The sequence below is a fragment of the Seriola dumerili genome, unplaced genomic scaffold, assembly GCF_002260705.1.
Source record: "Seriola dumerili isolate Sdu_G_001 unplaced genomic scaffold, Sdu_1.0 BDQW01000044.1, whole genome shotgun sequence".
In the NCBI taxonomy this organism is placed as follows: Eukaryota; Metazoa; Chordata; class Actinopteri; order Carangiformes; family Carangidae; genus Seriola; species Seriola dumerili.
In genome coordinates this window covers 3,872,708-3,893,242 of record NW_019174299.1, presented here as the reverse complement: position 1 = coordinate 3,893,242, position 20,535 = coordinate 3,872,708, and the positions used below count along the sequence as shown (strand labels likewise).

Below are 20,535 nucleotides of genomic sequence, written 5' to 3'. Positions count from 1 at the left end.
AAAGCAACAGGTTTTAAAGAACAGAGGTTTTGTTTGGTTTTGAGCCCGTGTTCCTACACATAGAAATCACTCAAAGTTATGTAACAATCCGTTCACATAATGGCTATAAAAAAGCGATTAATTCATGTAAATTGCGTCACATTCTTACATATACAGTGGTATCTTTTAGTAATCACACCACTGTATGTGTCTGCTCATATGATACAGTGGTCATTTCTTTTGCTGTGTGGAGGAACACAGCTGTTTGCATCTCAGTGGCTCAGCTCACAGACAAGCGGTCAGCTCACTATTGACACAGAGGTGTTTGGGTGAATCTGCACAGACACAGGCATATTTCATGCATGATTTGAAGTCAAGCTGCTGAACGAGCGTTGAGGCCTGCGCCCCAACTCGCAGCCAAGTGTGTTGTGTCTGGCCAACTTCTGTCTTACACACATGCGCACAGACAGAGGCTTTCTACACACACGCACATGCACTCAGTATTAACACTGGCAGTGAGCATGAGCCTCTGCATGCCGTCTGTGTGCACCAGCCATTTGGGTTTCTTTTTAAGTAGTTTTGTTTTCTCTGTTGGAGGATCACAGACACTAAAGTGATAGCTTTGAGACTCCGAGGCCCGAGCTAAAGTGCCTGAAGGAGATGTTTGGACAAACAAAATAAATAAATAAGCAGCAAAAGTTCCCTGTTTGTTCTTTACTCTGGGAGAAGCAAAGGGCTTTTGATGGGATATAAAAAAAAAAAAAACCTGTTGATGTTGTGTTGGTGCAAAAGTGTTGCAAAGGCACAATCAATTAAAAGATCTGTTATGACTCAAAAATGGGTGCCAACAAGCAATCACAGTGAAAATCCCACGGCAGGAGAAGGATCAAGCTCGCATTCTGTTTGCTCATTATGTCTGTACCTCACCTGCAATTAGCATTTTTATTTCCATCTCTTTGATTAGGTCTACAACCTCCTTTTGAAATGATTCAACTGATTTTACCTTTTTCACATTTGCTCAGGCAAAAACAGAAGATTTTACCTCACTTCCCACAAATGAAGGATTGTTTTTGCCTTCCCCTTTTGCCGACACAAACCCAAACTTCTATGTGCATCCTTTCTCCCTCACCCCTGCCTCCCTGCGCCTCTTCCAGCCTCTGCCTCTTTATCCTGTTCTGAGAGCTGTATGTGTGTGTGCGTGTTGTTCAGTGTGCAGGGAGGGAGCAGCTGGAGCATCTGCAGTCGTCTCCTCTGACAGCAACACAGCATATGGCAGGGCCCTGTGAAGGATGGGTGCTGTCACCCGGCAAAGTGCTTACCCACCGACAGGAGAGGCAAGCCGCACTAACACCATGAGGAAGAGGAGGAAACAGCTGAACATCAGCACCCCACTCATTTATTCTCCCACCGCCACCTCGCCCCAGGAGGGACACGGTGGAAGAGCCTTAAAGAAAAGACCTCCGACCGGCGAGCAGTGGCCAAGACACCAGGCGCAATGTGTTACAGTAAATCGCATCAAAGTTAGTTTATGTGCAGAAGATAAAGCAATCATCATAAAGCAAAACACTGGTTCATCTTCCAATTTGAACATGCAGGCACTGATGCACTCATCACCCCTTTGTGTCTCACACAGAGGTGTATAACTGGTTACCATACAATGCATTAATAATAGCTAAAAATGCATAGGCACAGCTTTTTGCCTCTTATTCTGCCCTATACATTACAATTATCACCGAGAGTGACAAGGTTCTTATTTCTCCAAAAAGGACTCATTTCAAAAATCTACATTTAAGGTTTGAAGATGAACAATATCTTATTTTAGATGCAATTTTATCTTGAAGACGGTGAAAAGAAAAATACTCAAAGTTCTGATTCTGTCTCCCTGTGTTATCTGTTCAGTTATCTCACGTTATCACAGTTAACCATACATGACCCAACTTGACCGTAAGATTGTGTTATAGCAGAATAGTAGGAGGCGTGTGTCTCTGGATAAATGTTGCTTACACTTTCAAAGAATAGTTATTTATTATCTATTATTATTTTACTAATTTCTCCCTTGTCCTTCTCCTCCTGATCTAACACCGTGGGTGAGGGAGGTGTGGGTGGAGGTCAATGGCCCTCCACAGTTCCCTGTCTTTCTACAGTTTCTATTGCGCTCTACTGTCATGCCCACATCCGCGTGACCCCACCAAATAATAAAGATGTGACTTTATATCTTAAATGTTACTCAGTTCAGAAACACAGGACTCTCATGGATTATGTAACTATCATATAGGTTTGAATTAACCTTGGGAGTCGTAGTTAACTTCTTCCTCACTTTCTGTACACCAGCGAAACATCTAATCATGTAGACTGATGACTGAACTGACTGAACTGTCTCAGACCGATCCAAGTCATCGGTGTGCTTCAACTGTAAGTCATGTTACATTGTCTATGGGAAAAATGAATGGGTTTTAACCTCTGGAAACAGGGGCACCCAAAACAGCTCCTCCCATCTCAAATCTATTGTGTTTCAGTTTGAAATACATCACGACTTAAGATAAAGATTTTCCAACTTCCTTAATAAAACGTCTGCTGTGCTGTTTAATGAGAAGATACTGTATCAGTAAAAGAAAACCTCTGTTCTTTCCTCTGTAGCACTTCACAGTGATATTTACAGAAGCTGAAAAAAATAAATAAATCACCAAGTGAAAACTGTCTTCACCCCCCCATTACTTCATTTATGTGTAAATCAGACAGCAGCCAAATATGCAGCACTTCTCAAAGGACAATATAATCAATGCCAATCCAGTCATCATCAGTTGTTATTCTTCCTCTGTGTACTGTGGAATGAATCGTGGTGGTTGTTGTAGGGAAGGAATATTTGGCCTGATTGTAGATGAAAGAAAAAAAAAAATCAATGGATTCCAGTTTGGCTGTTACATTTGAATGCTGCTTTTCAAACAGATATTTAGATCACTCATTCTATTCCTGTTCCAAAATTACATATTTCTTTCCCTTTCAAAATGTCCTTTGTCCTATCAAGATATGTGAAGATATGTATATCAAGACAGGTTGAATGCATTTTGTCTGCCATTAAAGTGTAGTGCAGACCAGTGCTAACCAATCATCATGTCTTTTTGTCATCAATCACCTTTTGTCTGCAATCATGACACGTTACGCAATTCTTAATACATCAGCCCCTATTGGAAAAATAGATATACAAGCACCTCTTGAATCTGACAGCAATGTGAAACAGAAAAGGTTGCACAGGTTGGCAATCAATGCCCACAAAAAACAGGGAAAAAGTCAAGGCACTGAAGTTAAAAAGCTTTTATTATAGTGGCTAAATGATTAAAAACAAGTCCAGCACATATCGACCACCCACCTGTCTTCCCCAGGGTGAATCACACTCACACTTACAGGAAATCCCATTTTTTGTGGACATCAATATATCAGTATGTCCTGAGCTGAGATAAAGACAGATAAAGTATAGCCTATTAATGGCTAAAGCACAGTAATAATTTATAACATATGTTGTGTCTGCATGAGGGATACGGAGAATATCAGACTCTGTCCTGCTTGTTGCTCCTGAAGCCACAGCAGACTGCAGGGGGAGAGATGGCTTCCTCTGTGAAATGAACCAGACGTGTCCAGCAGCAGTAGCTCTCTGACTTCGGGCCGACTAAAGGTGGACTGCTGTGCTGCTACTGCTTTTCAGCAGCCAATTTAACATGACTGACAGATAAGTTTCACCACAAACTTCTCCCCTCCAAAACAACCCTTTCTTTTGCCTTTAGTCAATCAAAACAGACTTCCAGAGTAGTAACCCTTCCGGTGTCAGTCAACACGAATCTGCCTGCAGACGAATCCTGACAGCACAGAGTTGTCAAGATTTTCCAGGACCCATTGGATCCATACGTGTGTGTCCGGTATGGAAGACTTTCAGAGCCTCTGCATTAGCATGAACAGCTAGATAGCAACGGTCTGACCTTAGAACAAGACGTTACCTGCGGTGCTGACAGGGAAAAGGAGAGGTGAGGTAAAGAGAGCGAGGATTTAACCTCCTTTACCTCTGTGTCTCATTAGAGGAGGAATGAGAGAAGGTAAAAACACGTCTCATCCACATGAAAACATCCTTTCTCTAACAAAATCAAATCCAAACCATCTTGCCCTTTTGTTTTTTATCCTGTATAATCTTAATATTTCTTCCTTGTCTGCTCTTTACCCCCCCGGCTCAACGCCACCCAGCGTGCCCATTTTTCCTGAAAAGGCCTCTTTTCTCACTGAGCCTCCTTCCCTTCCTTCTTTATCGCTCTCTGTCCCTCATGCTCTCTTTTGACAGCCAGCGCAGCACCTTTAATGGGAGCTATCTCCTCATTAAATACCTGCAGGTGTCTACAGCGCTTTGGCAAGGATGGAGAGAGAAAGAGAGATGGAGACAAAGAGAGAGACAAAGAGAGAGAGAGAGAAAAAGAGAGAGAGAGAGAGTGGCAGCTGGTGTTGTTCAGGCCCTCTCCGACATGACATATAGCCAGATTCCCTGTGCTAAATTTGAATTACTAATGTCTCCAGAGGCAACTGAACCAAGCGCAGGGACCAAGGGTCAGGAGGAGAGGTTGAGCCAGTATCCCCCTCCCACAGTGATCTGGATTCTCCTCATAGCCTTTTCGCCTCTTTGACAATCTACTACACAGAGGAAGAAAGACGAGTGACGAAGGAGGGCAAAGAGGGAAGACGTAAAGGTAGAGAGGATGAGCAGAAGGGGGAGACAAGGGACACGGAAGAGAGGTGAAGGTAGAAGCAGGGAAAAAAGTAAGAAACTGTGATGTTCAAAGTAGGAGGCAGCACGAGATTAAAGGAAAAGGGAAAAGAGGGGGAGGAGATTGAGTTTGAATGAGAGATAAGATGGAGGGGAAAAAGAGGAAGTGGAGGAGATGAGAGAAGAGAGAAGAGGGAGAGAGCCGGGCTCTAGGGCAATGGGGTTCTCTCAGATGCAGGACAAGACCATCTGGACGAAAGCGGAGCCAGGTCTCTGACGGTAAACACTGGGCTTCACTTTCACATGGAAAAAGACCAGGAAAAGAGATCCAATCACCCACTCCACACTTTTCTTACCACCATCCACCCGCCGTACCCCTCCCAATAACTAACTCCAGCCAACCGCCCTGCCCACGTGTTCGTGGAAAAGGAAACCAGACCTCACTACTGGCAATCTCATCGTTTTCTCCACAAAACATCCCTCTTCCAGACTGCCTTTTTTTCCTGTAACACGCTGCCTCCCAGTATGTTTCAGAATTGATTTTAAAGTACTGCTGCCTGTCTATATATCACATCTCTGCTTTAACAATATGAACTCTCTGGACCTCTCAGGTCATCTGGTGCCGTTCTGCTCTCTAAATGTTTCCTGGATTTAAAAAAATGGTAAAGCTTAGTTATTATGCCACACACACACAGTCGGTGAAAACTTAGCACCACAGGACCTGAGACTGATTCTAAATCTTAAAAATTACAGAAGATGTTATCTGTCTCTTCTTATTTATCTACTTTCTACTCTCCTTTAATCCCTTTCTGTTGTACACGGTTTTTATATTAAGCACATTGATTTTTGCTTGTGTATGAAATGTGCTATATGAATCAGCTTTGCCTCGCTTGTTCATCAGCAGAGCTGCTTAATTACCACAGTACAGCAGATATTTACGGGGGAGGAAGTGGCCACCAAGGAGTTGAACCAGCAACCCTAACTCCTCCCTGTCAGGAGGGTGGATGAGAGGATTTTACAAGGTAACTAATCCGTCTTTCTTCCAGCTCATTCACTCCAGCAAACAGTGTCATCCTCAAAATTACGTCCCAATGAGACACGCCTGCACACACACACACACAAACACACAATATATGCATAAGATAACTCCTACACACACACACACACAACTCTACCCCCATCCCACATTGCTCTGGAGAAGCAGCACTGCCCCTCCTACCCCTCTGTCAATAAGCCCAGTTTGGAAACACTTTAAACAGACTTGCACATTGCTTCACTACAAAAAGGGAAAACTTCAAGACATGCTCTCCTCTATACCCGCAGGGTTAATTAGAATTGTTTTAAACAGCCACTGCCATGCTTTTTAAACATTTATGGGTGCATGCATTACAACTAAGGCATTAACATATCCAGAAAGTTTAACCTCTTCTGTGCACTCTGGCTCCATTATGAGGAGCAGAGGGGAACGGGAGAGAGAGAGGACAGTTGACCTCTGCTGCCCCCTGTGTTGCAGCTGAAAAACAACAAGGGAATTTTCGATGAGGAGCAGCAGCCAGCTTTGGATCAGAGGAATCGGAGCCAAGCCACCATGCAGGCTGAATGACAATCAGCTTGTGTGTTAGTGATGAGAGAGAGATCTAAACCCAGAGGCTATGTAGTACCAATAAAAACATACATTATTCACTAACAGGGACATACGTACGATGAGCAGTAGTGTTGAATAAAAAGATGAGCGAACAGGAATTACAGTTGTGATCACTCCAAGGCAAAACCACCAATACTAACAAGAAATTTAGGTATTTCAACAGTATTCATTATTTTCAGATTGTATTAAAATTCTGAGACCACTCAGACTTTTATTAAAAGTCTGAGTGGTCCATTTTCCCAGCCTCAGACTTTGCATATTCTGGGGTAATCCAAATACTTAACAATATACTATAACAAATAAAATCCAGCATCAGTATGATCCAACAACATTAGGTTATTCACCATAGATATCTGTATTTGTCTACAATGTTGAAATATATCATCTGATGAATAATAATTTTGATCCAGCACCACACTCAGGATTATCGTTTTTGACTGTGGAGCCTGTACTATCAATTTCTATTGGAAATATTCTGAGTTTAAAAATGAAGACAAATAAACTGAGTTCAGATAGTCAAAACGGTCTCAGCCCTTACCTCACAGAAAAGTGTCAGTTTGTCGTCGGGCAGTAGACCGTTGGCCTCATCCAGCAGGAAGTCCCTCCTAATGAACTTTTTGAAACCCCAGTCCTTCCCCTGGACAAAACGGTACGCCCTCTGGCTCTCTGGAAAAAGAAAACACACAAACAAGGTGAAACAAGATTATTTGGAGACTTCTACAATGTGATTAAGCTCTGCATGTGTGAATGTGTGTGCGAAAGAGAAAGTTTATTATGAGTCATGGCCATAAGCAGCGGAGGAACAATGGCGAAAGAGGCTGGGTGCAGGAAGTATTGCCTGCAGGGAGCTTTTAACACTTCAGAAGAAAACAGAATCTCTCTCTCTCTCTCTCTCCCTCTTTCACTCTCACTATCCTCTCACTGCCACATAAAGACTAGTGGTAAACATGAGATAGAACCGCTGTGCCTCTTTGGCCAAGAAGTGAGAAATTGCAGGGATCAAAGCAGTCCAATTATCATGTGTTTATGGAGTGCCAATTATCTCTGACAGTGGCAGGAAGGATTCTGTAACAGTTGCAATATAAAGACACACGAAAGGTGTTGGAGTTCTTGTGTGTACCACAGTCACACTGTGGGGGCGGTCACAGCTATCTACAGTCACCTAACAGTCACAAATACTCACATACAAGGTCAAAAGATAATGGCTCCAGACTATGACTGGTGCAGAGATCAGAGCAAATTAAAGCTAATTGCCAATAGAAGGGAAACACAGCACTAACACATAAATTCAGCAAGTAACTGGAGCTCTATTGGAGGGATGTAACACCATTCTTTGGAGAAATTACATCATTCACCATTTTGTTAATGAGAAGAAAATGCTTCCCGGGACGCTGCACTGAGTGCGTTCAGTCGAGCCAAGCTTCAGTGACAGACCCTTTCTGTGTGCACAGACATCGTACATTCTTATCAGGGTCGACATGCCTCCCCACGACGACAGTAATCGCGTTTCATATTTGATGGGCCTTGTCCTGTAAAGGGTTAAATGGCCATACAGGAAGATGAAACCCAAACATAAAAGAACCACTAGAAACCAATTTATTCTTCTGGTCTTTTCATGTCCTCTTCGACATCATCAAGAACCTTCCAAGGATTACCCATACACAGGATGCTAACACGCATCTGAATGAATGGCTTGTGTTGACACTGAGCTGATTCACAATCCAGGAGCAAATCACTAATTATACACTGAAGAGCCATTCAGCGAAATTAAAATAGCTTGTGTACCTACTGATAAAGTGTAGAAGCGATGTGTCTTCAGTCCTCATACAGTATATCAACTATATACTGTATGTAAATGAGCATTTGTGCATGGATCCAAGCAGAAAGCAACAGGCAGCTCATCGAGAGGGATATAAGTATTAAGAGGGGTACTGACTTGCCTGGCAAGCTGCGATTTGCAAGAAATCCAATTCCAACCTATACATCAGGATTATTTTAATGTACACGTTATCATATTCCTATAGAAAAAAAAAGCATGGAAATCCAGACAGCTGTATAGGACATGTGCCTGCATGAGAGGCCTGAATGATCATCAAAAGACACCACAGAAAGTCACGTTTTGGCCCCAATTTAACTGACTCAATTCAACCCTTTTTAATGCTTCCAGTTTATCATTTATGACATTTAAGACTTCTGCAGACAACGTATATCCATTCACAATCGAGATTCAATTCATGTGTTAATGCCAGACAATGAAATATGATAAAGACAACCTTTAAATCTACCGTAAAACCCGGTTAAAGGGCACAAAGTAGTAGAAGACTCCTGTTAAAAGCTGACAGGGCTGGCTTTAAGCTGCTCTGCCACCTCATACCAAGAGGTCATCACTTCTCACACTCATACATGTGCAGTGTGTGAACACTACATGTGTTTAGCCCCAGCAGTTCAAACAGATTTCTCTTCAGGCTGCTCTTGCGTAGAGATCCCAACAGGAGATCTGCTGACAGATCACAGTGGGAAGCGCTAAGATGAAGTGTCAATGCTGATGTAAGATCCTGTGTCAAATCCCCTGTTTGGATCTGAGGGAGCAGGCAGCCAAAGGGGGGATTGGTGGAGGAGTGCAGTGCATATGCAGTTATTCCCACTACTGCTCATGCAGGGGGTCCTTCACTGTAATCCCCTGCCTCTACAGACTGTGTACGCAAAGAAGCTGAGAGGAATCACTGTGCAAACACACACACACACACACACACACACACACACACACACACACACACACACACACACACACACATAAACATGCATGCAAACCATTGCAGAAAAATTACAAATCTATGCACTATGCTTTTGACAGCACTCTATTTTATTCATTGTTCTGCCTCTATGTGTAAAAGAGGGGGAGTGTCGATGTTTCCAAAAAGAGTTTTTTAGACCAAAGATCTCTCAGCCAAGGTTGAGTAGGTCTGAATAGAGAGTCACACTTCTGTGGCTTTGCTACACTGTACTGTTTGTGGGTGGGTGGACACACAGCAATAAAGTTAGCACCTGGATTTCTCTCAAGAGTCTGAAGAAACTCTCTCTGCTGACTTTCTCTCACTCTTTCATGTCCTTTAAACATGTTTGACAAGACCTAGCACTTAAGACACAGAACCTCATTGTGAAGTCATGTTATTTAGGTAAGAATCGACACCCACAGTGGTGGGTGAGGACTTCCCCAGTGGAAGTATTGGAATTAAACCTGGGAATGAGGAGGAAGAGGTGAGGAGACGTGTGATGAAATGCTGAAAGACTCACCAGAGGACTAGTGAAAAAGGGAGAGAGAGGTGTGACTTCTTCAGTCCTCACCCCTGACAGTGAAGTGCCTGTGTGTGTGTGTTTCTGTGAGAGTGTGTGAATGTGCACATGCATACAGGCGCTGATGACGAGGGTGTGTGTGTGTGTGTGTGTGTGTGTGTGCTGAGCTAAGCTAATGCCATGCTGCCATCTCCAGTGGGGCATCAGAAACCTGCACTGGCAGAGAATCAACTGCAGGTCAGATCTCTGGCGCTCACTCTTTCAGTGAGCTAGCCAAAGTGGGGGGTACAACCACTCTGCCAGAATACCAAACAGAGCTGGACAGTGGTGGAGGGGATCGGTGCCACTGAGATATCCAACAGGAAAAATGTGGCTGATGAAAAAGACTGGTGTGAAAGAAAGACTATCAAGCATAGATAGGAGAGTGTGTTAGGTGCCACACCACACTTGTGTCGAGGACGTACAGATCTCATTAAAAGAACGAAAGGATCACATCTGTGTGAGAAATCATAGTAAAACATGTATGGGTACCACTCAATAAAGGACAGAGATAATTTTCATGTTTTTACCACGTTGCGATGCACTTTAATAGAGTGACGTTTTTCACCCTGCCAAAAAAAGACTGAAAGTGATGAGGAAGGTGAGAAAAATCAGGTCTGAACTGAAGACAGAGAGAAGAAGAAGAAGAAGAAGAAGAAGAAGAAGAAGAAGAAGAAGAAGAAGAAGAAGAAGAAGAAGAAGGAGAAGAAGAAGAAAAAGAAGAGGAAGAAGAAGAGGAAGAGGAAAGCAGGAGTGATGCCAGGCTGTTTAAGTGAGCAGGGCATCCATATTCAGGCAGAAGGCTCAGGGGCACGCCTGGCACACACAACGAGAAGGTCGCCAGCAGACGAGCTGGCATGTAGAAAAATAGCGGCCGACACAGCAGCCAGAGTCAACATCCCCCTTCCTGCGTGTCACTGTCCTTTCTGTCTTTCCTTCACACGTTCAAGTTCAGCGGAATCCCTGCACTAACCACAACTCACCGCCACCAACAGACTACAATCACATTCATTTCCCAAACTCACAAAACTTATTGACGTGAAAGGGTAATTAGAATCAGCTGAGAACACCTCAGTCTATACAAGTGTATATTTATCTAACTTGTATCAGAGTTTTAAAAGCTAATTTAAAACTATTCCCATCAACCCGCTGATTCACATTGGCCGGCAGATACATATAAACATGACACACAGCCTTTTAGAGAAGAAAATCTAATCCCTATTGAAGATTGAACTCTGTAAGATAGTGTCAGCACAAACATGTCTATTGACATTCTTTCTACCAATGTCAATACCATCTGATTATGTTAAGACTGACCAATAGCTTCTACTCTATTAGCCATGCTCCACTTACCCACACAGAATGCCTGATCAACTCCATCAGTTACTGAGGGCAACAGACTCTGACAAGCTCACACCCAGAGCTTCAATTAACTCGAACCAAAAAACATTGAATCTCCAGCTAGAAAATATAGAGGCAGCCCACACCGAAAACCTGCTGTAACTAGACTCTCCGGCCAACTCATACACACATGAGCTCACTTAGCCCTTGGCTACAACACAGCAAAAAAACTATTGTCTGTAGGGGAGACTTAACAAGGAGGCTATTTGAATACAAAACAGCTTGCGGCATAGGATGAGAACTTTCCATCTCTTCTCTCCAAGCTGTCAGAGCAGGAGTCTGCAGGGGGGCAGCTGTTTTCTCTGGCAAAAGAGAGGAGGAAGGAGGGGGTGTCAAGAGACAAGTTACAACCCACCCAACAGCCTCGAAGGAGAGAACCAGCACATTAAGCCAGGGAGAGAAATGATGTGGCCAAGCAGAGAGTACAGGAGTACGGTGAGTTGAGAGGTCGGATGGGTTGTGGGGAGTTGTAGGGGGTTGCGGATGCCACTGCTGCCTGAATCTATCTCCATTAGCAAGTACGGACCGTCAGAGGCTCCAGATACACAGACACACTCTCTAGTAGGGGGCTCAAGGGATGACTGATGCAGATGGGGAGTTTCATCAGATAATGTTGAGTTTTCCAGTCAAATTCTGCTGTGGTGGTACAGCCTTCATATCTTTGACTGTATTTATGCCTCCTCTTCTAAGTGCTGCAGGGGCACTTTGATTCTCAATATGCACACATCAGTCCTCATCTCACCACAAATCAAAATGTATACCTTCTCAGAGTGGGTAAAATTTAACAGTGAGTGTATGGCCAGTGCTTTTCTATTAGTGACAGAGACTGGCTTGTAAGTGGGAGTCTGCCTCATCCAAAAGCTAGAAAAATACAGAAATTCAAACACCTAAAAACACAAACCTCAGCTCCTCAGCACTGAGGGTTTCCATCAGTTTTGACATGATAGCAATGTTGCTCTGCTATATTTCAGTACAGCTTGCTCACAGTTTACTGATTACTCACTCATTTACCAAACTGTTCTGGCTTAAAGAACTCAGACTTAATATGCATTCTATTAAAAATTGTCCCCACAGCGACGGAGTGTATAAGCAAGCCGAGGAGTGACCTGCCACACAAACAGTCTGCAGCCACCCAGCTTTCTTAATTAAGGCACTTTGTTTTTATTTGGCCTTTTTCCTAGAGGCCTGGATTAAATTGGATTTTAAATGATACAGAACCAATAGAGCAATCTTTACTGCCATAATCTTAGACAGAGTGCTCACTAAACTGTCACAAATATGCTGGCAGTTGGGTAATTTTCTACTGTGACAGGGTGAGCGAAGTGGAGGGCCCAGGTCTCCCTGGGGGGATCGTAGGGAAGATTGGAGGAGGGCATATGGCAAGAATAGGAAGGGGTGTGCACCGTAGAGCACAGCATTTATAGCTGAAAGCCCCTCGAGACACAAAAAGAGAGGAGGGAAGGAAAATGAGAGCCTCTTCACTCGGTATTCCCCATATTCTGGCTTTTCTGAGGTCATTTAGGGAAGCGGTGCTCACGAAATGGCCATGCAGTGAAGTCATACACTTCAAAGGTCTGTTTATTACTTATACCACCGGAAAATCCTCTTCACAATATGACACAGCTACCAGCATAAAGAATAATAGCCAGAAGAGAAAGCTTTAAGGACAATAACCACAGTGAGGTTCAGTTTTCCTGAGCCTGCTGCTGAGAATTAAGAGGTGGTATCCCGACATTACAGGACAGAAGTGGAATAAAGAGAAGGATAAAAGGAAAATAAAGTGACATTATGAATGTGAAAGGCAGGAGAGAGAGAGAGAGATCTGAGTGAGAAAATGAGGGATGGAAAACACACACAGGGGGATGGGGGTGTCAGGTTCACATGGGGGAATGTTTCTTAGCAGGAAAAATGATTTCCCTTTCTACACAACCTGCACCGCAGGGGGTTGTACACAGTTTCAGCGCATACGCCTCCGATTCAAACACACTTCCGCCTCCCACCTCTCCTCTCCTCTCCCCACCTCGCTCCCGCCCCATCTTCCCTCCTCCACACTTCCTGTACAGTATGCTGTAGGGTACTAGGAGAGAGGAGGCAGCCAGAAAGCCTGATAACCAGGAAGCGGTCACATCTGGCCCTCGCTAATTCAATTCCACACAAGTTTGCTTTTCCTTCCCATAACATAACCTAATTAAAAAAAAGCAGGAATAGGAGGCGCATTCATTTCCAATTCATCAACGGGGAGCGAGGCAGAGGAAGACTTCTAAAAAGGTTGGGTCTTTTTTAATTAAAATCAAAATTGCCCCACGCTACTTTGGATTATATATTTACTAAAAATGAATCCAACCGGCAGTGATTACACAAGCCCATATGGCTATCAATACTTCACATTATTAGACACACTTGGTGTATTAGACACACTCCCCCAACTCCTACATTTACAAATTTCACTGCCCTATAGACACAGGTGTGACAGGAGTTTTTCATTTTGAAACTTTTACGACCTTGAGACATCCTCCGTTTTCTGCTGAACACAGACTTCTATGCAGGTTGGCTTTGAATAGTTTTTGAATGCCAACATACTGTATATCCAATGACACGTTAAGGAAATTATTGAAATGAAACATGAAAACGCGGACTCGTGTTAAGTGTTTCTGAGTGTTGGTTAGCATCAACTGGGATTGGTTAAGCTCTGACTTACCCATGGCTTTGGTTTCCTCTCCCTTGGCATTGAGGATAGAAAACTTAAACTTGGCGCGCACCTCGCTCTTTGGGCAGCTGACTAAGAGCAAGTAAAGTGACAGATAGTCTTTGCTCTCCTCATCCAGACCTTTAGGATTCACACGCAAACACCTAGAGGGCAGAAAAGGAGGAAACGTGTGAGACAGATAAAGCTAAGGTAATGTGATGCTTGTGTGCAATAATAAGATTATTCTAGTAATAACACTTGGGCTATTTGTAAGTATGAATGTATTTCAGACTTATTCTATAGACTGTTTAGGTAAAACAGTCACATCTATCCACAACACCTGTGCCAAAGTGATGATTTCTAGCTCAGCCTGTGAGTCAAAGTGTAGTTCATGATATGATAATATCATGAAATGTTTCCCTCTATAACAATAATATCTCAACATCAGTGAATCTGCAGCACACTCCACTGTATACTACCTGAAACCATGTAAGATATATTAGGATATTTGTTTAAGTGAAGTGGAAAATACAACCTCTTCTTAAAAAGGCTTTTTTTAAAAAAAAAAAAACCTAGAATCTATTCCCTCCATAATGAAAAGCTTTCAGTCTCACAGAGTTTCACAGACAGCTGAGATGTAGCACTGTGGACCAAAAAGCCAAGAGTCTTTTTAACACTAACATGTGCCAATATTTCATCGTCAAACAGCAATAAACCTGCAAAAGGCTGGACTGCCACAAGCAAAACATTTCACAGCTCAAGCATGTACACGAGGGGGAGGAAACACCTCTGCTTCAGTAAGGCAACAGAAAGAACCTCAACACTGCTGAAGTGCTGTAGTATCAATATGGTGTTGTAACCAAGACTGTAACATAACATCAATTATTTGACCCATCTCTGCTTCTGACTAGAAGATGCAGCTTTCTAGCTAACCTCCCTGAACTTCAAATGAGAGGAGAGATTTCTAAATGCATCCACTTTCTTTGTATGTCAGGCACATCGACAATATATCTTAACCAAGCTATTCAGCTAAGATTTGCTGTGTTCAGTGCATCAATACTGCAGCTAAGTCTTAGTCTATTTATGATTACAGAGAGCAGTCTCACAAAAGAGTCCTAGCTTTGCACAATGTATTTGTAACATATGGTTTGTTTGTTGCACATGCTGTTACACGGTTTTAGAGCAGTAAAATGAAACACACGCGCATATGGACAATTACTTAACATGTGAAGCATCTGGAAGCTGGGATTCTGCTAAACCGCATGACACAAAACATTTGCAAAAGTTCTCATCAATCCAGTTAAAAGTCCTGTTCCCCGGACACCTCCTCCAGCTCCTCGAGAGGGGATCCCTGGGTACTGTCAGACCCGGTGGGATATGTAACCCATCCAGCATGTTTTAGGTCTTCACCATCGTGTCTTCCTTTGTGGGCATGCTTCCAGAGTGAGGTGTCCAGGAAGCATCCTGATCAGGACAAGCGACCTCAACTCCCGCCAGAGCAAACCAGAGCAGACTGAAGTCATTGCTCCGACTGAATCTGAGTGTTTACAACTGGCCGGAGCCTCTATTCCACCACAGTGGCATAAGCTTTCCATGGAGGGTGAGCTCTGTGACACCTTATGTAGAGTACACATATCCAAAGGCACTGTCCCAGACCTCCGCATGACACTGAGGAGATGCAACAACCAATATCCAGAGCCTTTAGCATTCATTTATCCATTTTCTGCTGCTTATCTAGGTCCATATCCCGGTGGAAGAACACTAAGCAAAGTAACCCGTACGTCCTTCTACCCTGCCACATTGTCCATCTCTTCCTGGGGGATCCCAGGGAGGCATCTGACTCAGATGCTCGCACCACCTCAACTGACTCCTTTCCACGCCACAGAGCAGTGCAGCGCTTTACTCTGCTCTGGAGGGAACTCGGAGTAAAGTTGCTTTTCCATTTCAGGGCAGATCTCATCCACCTCTGGCGCCTTGCCACTGCATACCGCTGTTTTGACTGCCTCAGTGACCTCTGCCTGAAGAAACGGTCAGGGCTTCCCCAAAGTTTTCTAACTCTGCTTTGTCTACCGAGATGTTTTTCATGAAGGATAGTTCACTGACTATACATTTAAAAATGTTTCACTGTCTCAGTATGCTTACATGTATGTTTAACACATGTATCTTGGTATTTACCATGATTTTATTTTGCCTATTACAACGTGAGAAAAAGAAGATGCAGGCAGATTTGACTAAATTCAAGCATGACTAAGAGCTACAAGAATTATTATTCCGAACACGCATGCAAGTAAACATCAGTGCTAATACAGACTAGATAAAGGCACATGATACCACTGAAGCAAAAGCATCTGGATGCTGATGGATGTAATCTCTAGAAAACAATGTTCGTCCTCTTAAATGCGACAAGTGGACAAACCTTGAAAGAGTTGTTTCAGAAAATGTTCTCAAAGAACTCCTTCCAATTTCAGCATCAGACAGCTCCAATGAGCAGCCTTCCACTAACCATTTGAGTTTGTCGTTGGCTCCGGAGGAGAAAGTGGAGCTTTTGATGACCTCTCCCATCTCCTCGCGACAGAAGCTGAAGTTGTTGATGGTCCACATGTAGGAGAATTTCACCACTTTGATCTGCAGAGAAAAAGACACAGGAAGGGCTGAAACCAGATCTCTTTATTTATATATTTATCTATTCTATATGGGTAAGTGGTGTTTGGTCAGCCAGGACTTCAAAACCACACATCAAAACTGCCTTTCATCTTAATAAACACTGACAACAAACGAAGGGAAAGAAGAAAGGATATTGTAAAAGCAGCAGCAGAAAAAAAAAAAAAACAATTTTGCAAGGACGGAGAGAAGATGAAAAAACAGACATCATCAATGACAGACTTTATCTACCTTGGTTCTTAACAGGAGATATCTGAAGTAGCAGAGACTATATCATATAGGTAACCTTTAAAACAAAGAAAACAACTAAAATGACGCCAATTTTTGGTGACAAACAAATTATGCTTGTAATACTGAATCAGTCAGGAAAACACAGTGACCGGCTCGTGTCCATTCCGCAGCTCACTGTCACATAAAATAAGGTTTTCTGATTAATCACATTCATCTACAGCGAGTCTTCTCTGTCTTGGCATTCACATGTAATGCCCACGTCAACAGAGCAAGAGTGGAACTGATTTTCACTCAAAAAAATCAAACTTTTCTAAGTCTTACTCACAGTCAGCTGACACAACACAAAAAAGTGGATTATTAGTGTTATCCTCTCTTCTGTGTTGCAAGCAGCCCTCAGGTAGCACATCTATCAGTAAATCAGTCACAGGTACAGTATCTCACCTTGTTTTCAGTGATAATTGCGTGTTTAATCAATACGAGCAATTACACGTTTATTAGCAAATTTCCTAATTACAGCACAGTGCCGGAAGTGAAAGCGTGGAGGAGTGCTGGAAATCAAGCACCATCACAAATTTGTATATGTTATGCAGTCAACACACATCCAGAAGTCAAGCATCCCTCCTCACCTGAGTGTAACACCAGCTCTCAGCCACGGGGCCGCTGGACATTTCCGCCGGGGAGGGGGGGCTCGGGACTCTGGACATCGCCAGCCTTGACACAGAGAGAAGCTGAACGGGTCCCGAGCACCAGCCAGGTGTTGGGTGAGGTGGTATTGGGTGTGCAGGGGAGAGTGGAGGGCCAATAATAAGTCAAGCTGGCAGGCTCCTCAACAACACCTGCCGTACGGAGGGCTGCAGAGAGATGAAGCCAATACCACAGGACGTCCAGACTCCAAAATAGCTACAGGCACCCTATAGAGACACGGAAATACAGTCATTAAAACAACACTGACTCCATACGAGTGAGGTTCATAACTATGAAAAGCTGTGACCTTGTGTGTGTGTGTGTGTGTGTTTGCTGGTGTGTGTGTCTGTGCTTTTCAAGGCAATACCTAAGTGAATGGTGAGTGTAATTGAGCGGTATTTCCCAGTAAGTATGGGGCTCTGATTTTATTTATTTCAAAACAGGCTTCAGCATTCAAAGCACAGCAGCAGCGGTGCACTCTGCTTCAGTGAGGGAAGCCTTCCTTTATCTGCACGTGGTTTCGTCTGTGTTTTGCTTTGAGAGGAGCAGACTGCTGCGCCAGCCATCTGATTCCAGCCAGGCTGCACCCGTCCACTGTGGCTCTAAGTGAAGGGCAAGACTTAAGACTTTCATCTCAAGCTGCCAGGCTGTACTCATACACACACGCGCGCGCACACACACACACACACACACACACACCCAAGGTCATGCAGTACTTTCAAAAGGCAGTAATGGCTGGGAAAGGTTAAAAATCTTTTTTATAAGCACCCGCTTCATCCTGAAATGGTGCAATCAAGATTTACACTGCAATGGCCACATCACCTCTCAGTTTCTGTTTGTGGCAAAGGGAAACATCCTCATTATTTTTGTCTCATTTTTGTTCCTTTGCTACACAAGCAGCCTCATGGGAAAATCTTGGTGGAGAAGAATAAAAAATAAAAAAGGCACGAGCGACAGTTTGGTTTCAAAGTTACATTTCTCTACTGAGTAAATCTCTCATTTCCGCTGGTTTCATATCCCCTGCTCCTCTCAAGTTCCTCTCCACACATTTCATACCTAAGTCATCACACGGTCTCAGGATCTGGCTTTTCCCACTCAACCTGCACCCCCCCCACACACACACACACACACACACACAGACCCCCGATCTCCTGCCAAAGAAACCCTTCCACTCTGCTGCTTAATTAGTGGCTGATTGAAAGAGAAGTTCAGGACCTGAGAAAACTTGGCAGAAACTGGAGTATCAGACCGAGAGCGCAGAGAGAGACAGAGCGAGAAATGAGAGGAAGGTAAAAAAAAAAAAAAACAGTGAGAGAGACCTCTGTCTTCGCAAGTGGATAGGAGACAGGAGAGGCGACACCCAGACCTCGACAACTCCAGACCGAGACAAGGCTTAATTAATGTTCAGAGATAACGCCTGCATCTGATCTTCCTCAATTCAGTGCCCCCTTTTCTTCTTTTGTGCTATTTGTATCTGATGAAAAACACTGGTGGCATTTTCGCTCAGTAAAACAATAAAATATTAATCACAAAAGTTGGGAGAACAAGGCTGCCCTGATTTGCAATTTAAATTACCTGAGACTTCCTGGCAATTAATTATAGTCTATATGAGTGAGTGAGGGCGTGTTCGCCAATGTGTGCGTGTACGCATGTGTGTGTGTGTTATCATCCGGGCTTTGTTTCACAGCTTATCCGAAGCACAATTTACCAAGTGCTTTTCTTGTATCCTGTCCCTTAAAGAGCGCCATGAATGCCAAGTAATCACAGGGAATCAATTTAAGAAAACATGACAACACTGGCAGCACTGCTAACAGCCTCACAGTTTTCTAAATAGACCCAGATGACACCTAACCAGAATAAAGCTAAAGACGTTTTTTTTTTCATCCTTTTCATGACAAACATCAAGAGCACAGCGGCAGGAGGAGAGCAGCAATAACAGCTCTGAGAGACGGAGGAGATGTGTGCTAATCATCGGACTCCCTCAGCAGAAATGTCTTAAGACAGTTCATTTGTCATGGGAAATCATATGATGACAACGTGAACGGGAAGAATGCCTAATAGGTGATAATTCGTGCAGCACAGAGAAAATAAATATTGTCACATTATAGTGTGTGCCTGGCAGAGATTTACAAAGCCTGTGTCCCCCCACCCACCCCCCAAGGGGGGGGGGCATTAAAAGACAAAGTAAGGAGGTAACGGAGTGCTATGCTTCAGATAAGAGTTGAGGTGTTCGTTGCAGCTAGTTGGCTCCATCAGCACCTTGTACGGCGGATAAAAAAGTAGTAGGAATTTTGATGAGGTAAAGTTTACGTATAATACAGAAAGAGAGCAAAAAAGTTCAGATTCTACGCAGTGTACGCCATTATCTCTTCTCCAGCAAATACAGCAAACTGTAGAAGCAGACGACAGCCCATCGTGTCGCATACATGCACACAAAGGCCCCGCAGTGGATACGACACTGTGAAGCCTGTAATGTTCTTCTTGTTGGGATTCAAAACAGTTTCTTAGGCTGCTGATATATTGAATTAAATTATAGTAGAGCGTGCATTTTTTCCTCAAGTCTAAACAGCAACAGAACAGCTTTACAATGATATTTATTACACAGCTATTTCATTTAATTGCATTAGATTCGAGACTGAGTCCACCTTTGTACAAAGAACAAACTGATGCAATATTGTGATTTAATGTAAGACATCAGGCTGCAACTAATGACTTTTTGTTGGGAATTATCTGTATATAATTTGTTTTTATTAATAGTTTGCATGTTTAGTCTATAAAACACCAGATTACAAAAAAAGACCATCACAGTATTCCAGAGTCTGAGTTTGTTTTTTTTTTTTGACTATACAATGATATAAAACAAAGAAAATCAACACATCCACACACTTCAGAAGCTGGAACTAGAGATTTATTTTCTGCATTTCTACTTAATAAATGACTAAAATGATTAATTATTATCAAAAATGTTGTGATGAATTTTTTATCAACTGACTGATTGTTTTATTTGCTGATATTGTTTCAGCAATAATATGACATACGTATCCTTACATTGTCCCTTTGTCACAGCCACCAAAACTTGTTCGCTGATGAAAAATGTCATTGTTACATCTTCAAACTATGAATTTGCACACACCATCGCCAGTAAAACAGAAGAAATTACAGTTTGAGCTAAAT

The 20,535-nt window shown here is 43.1% G+C and overlaps 1 protein-coding gene across 2 annotated transcripts in view; it reads right to left on the bottom strand.

The window, feature by feature from the left end:
* Window positions 1–20,535, bottom strand: part of LOC111217752 (speckle-type POZ protein-like) — a 90,448-nt gene that overhangs the window by 24,714 nt on the left and 45,199 nt on the right. For both annotated transcript variants that reach the window (XM_022739734.1, XM_022739735.1), the window contains exons 3-6: window positions 17,304–17,588; window positions 16,289–16,410; window positions 13,798–13,949; window positions 6,904–7,031 (exon numbers count right to left, since the gene is read on the bottom strand). In XM_022739734.1, coding sequence (XP_022595455.1) covers window positions 6,904–7,031; window positions 13,798–13,949; window positions 16,289–16,410; window positions 17,304–17,381 — 480 coding nt within the window. In that variant the 5' untranslated portion in view covers window positions 17,382–17,588. The remainder of the gene's footprint in view (window positions 1–6,903; window positions 7,032–13,797; window positions 13,950–16,288; window positions 16,411–17,303; window positions 17,589–20,535) is intronic.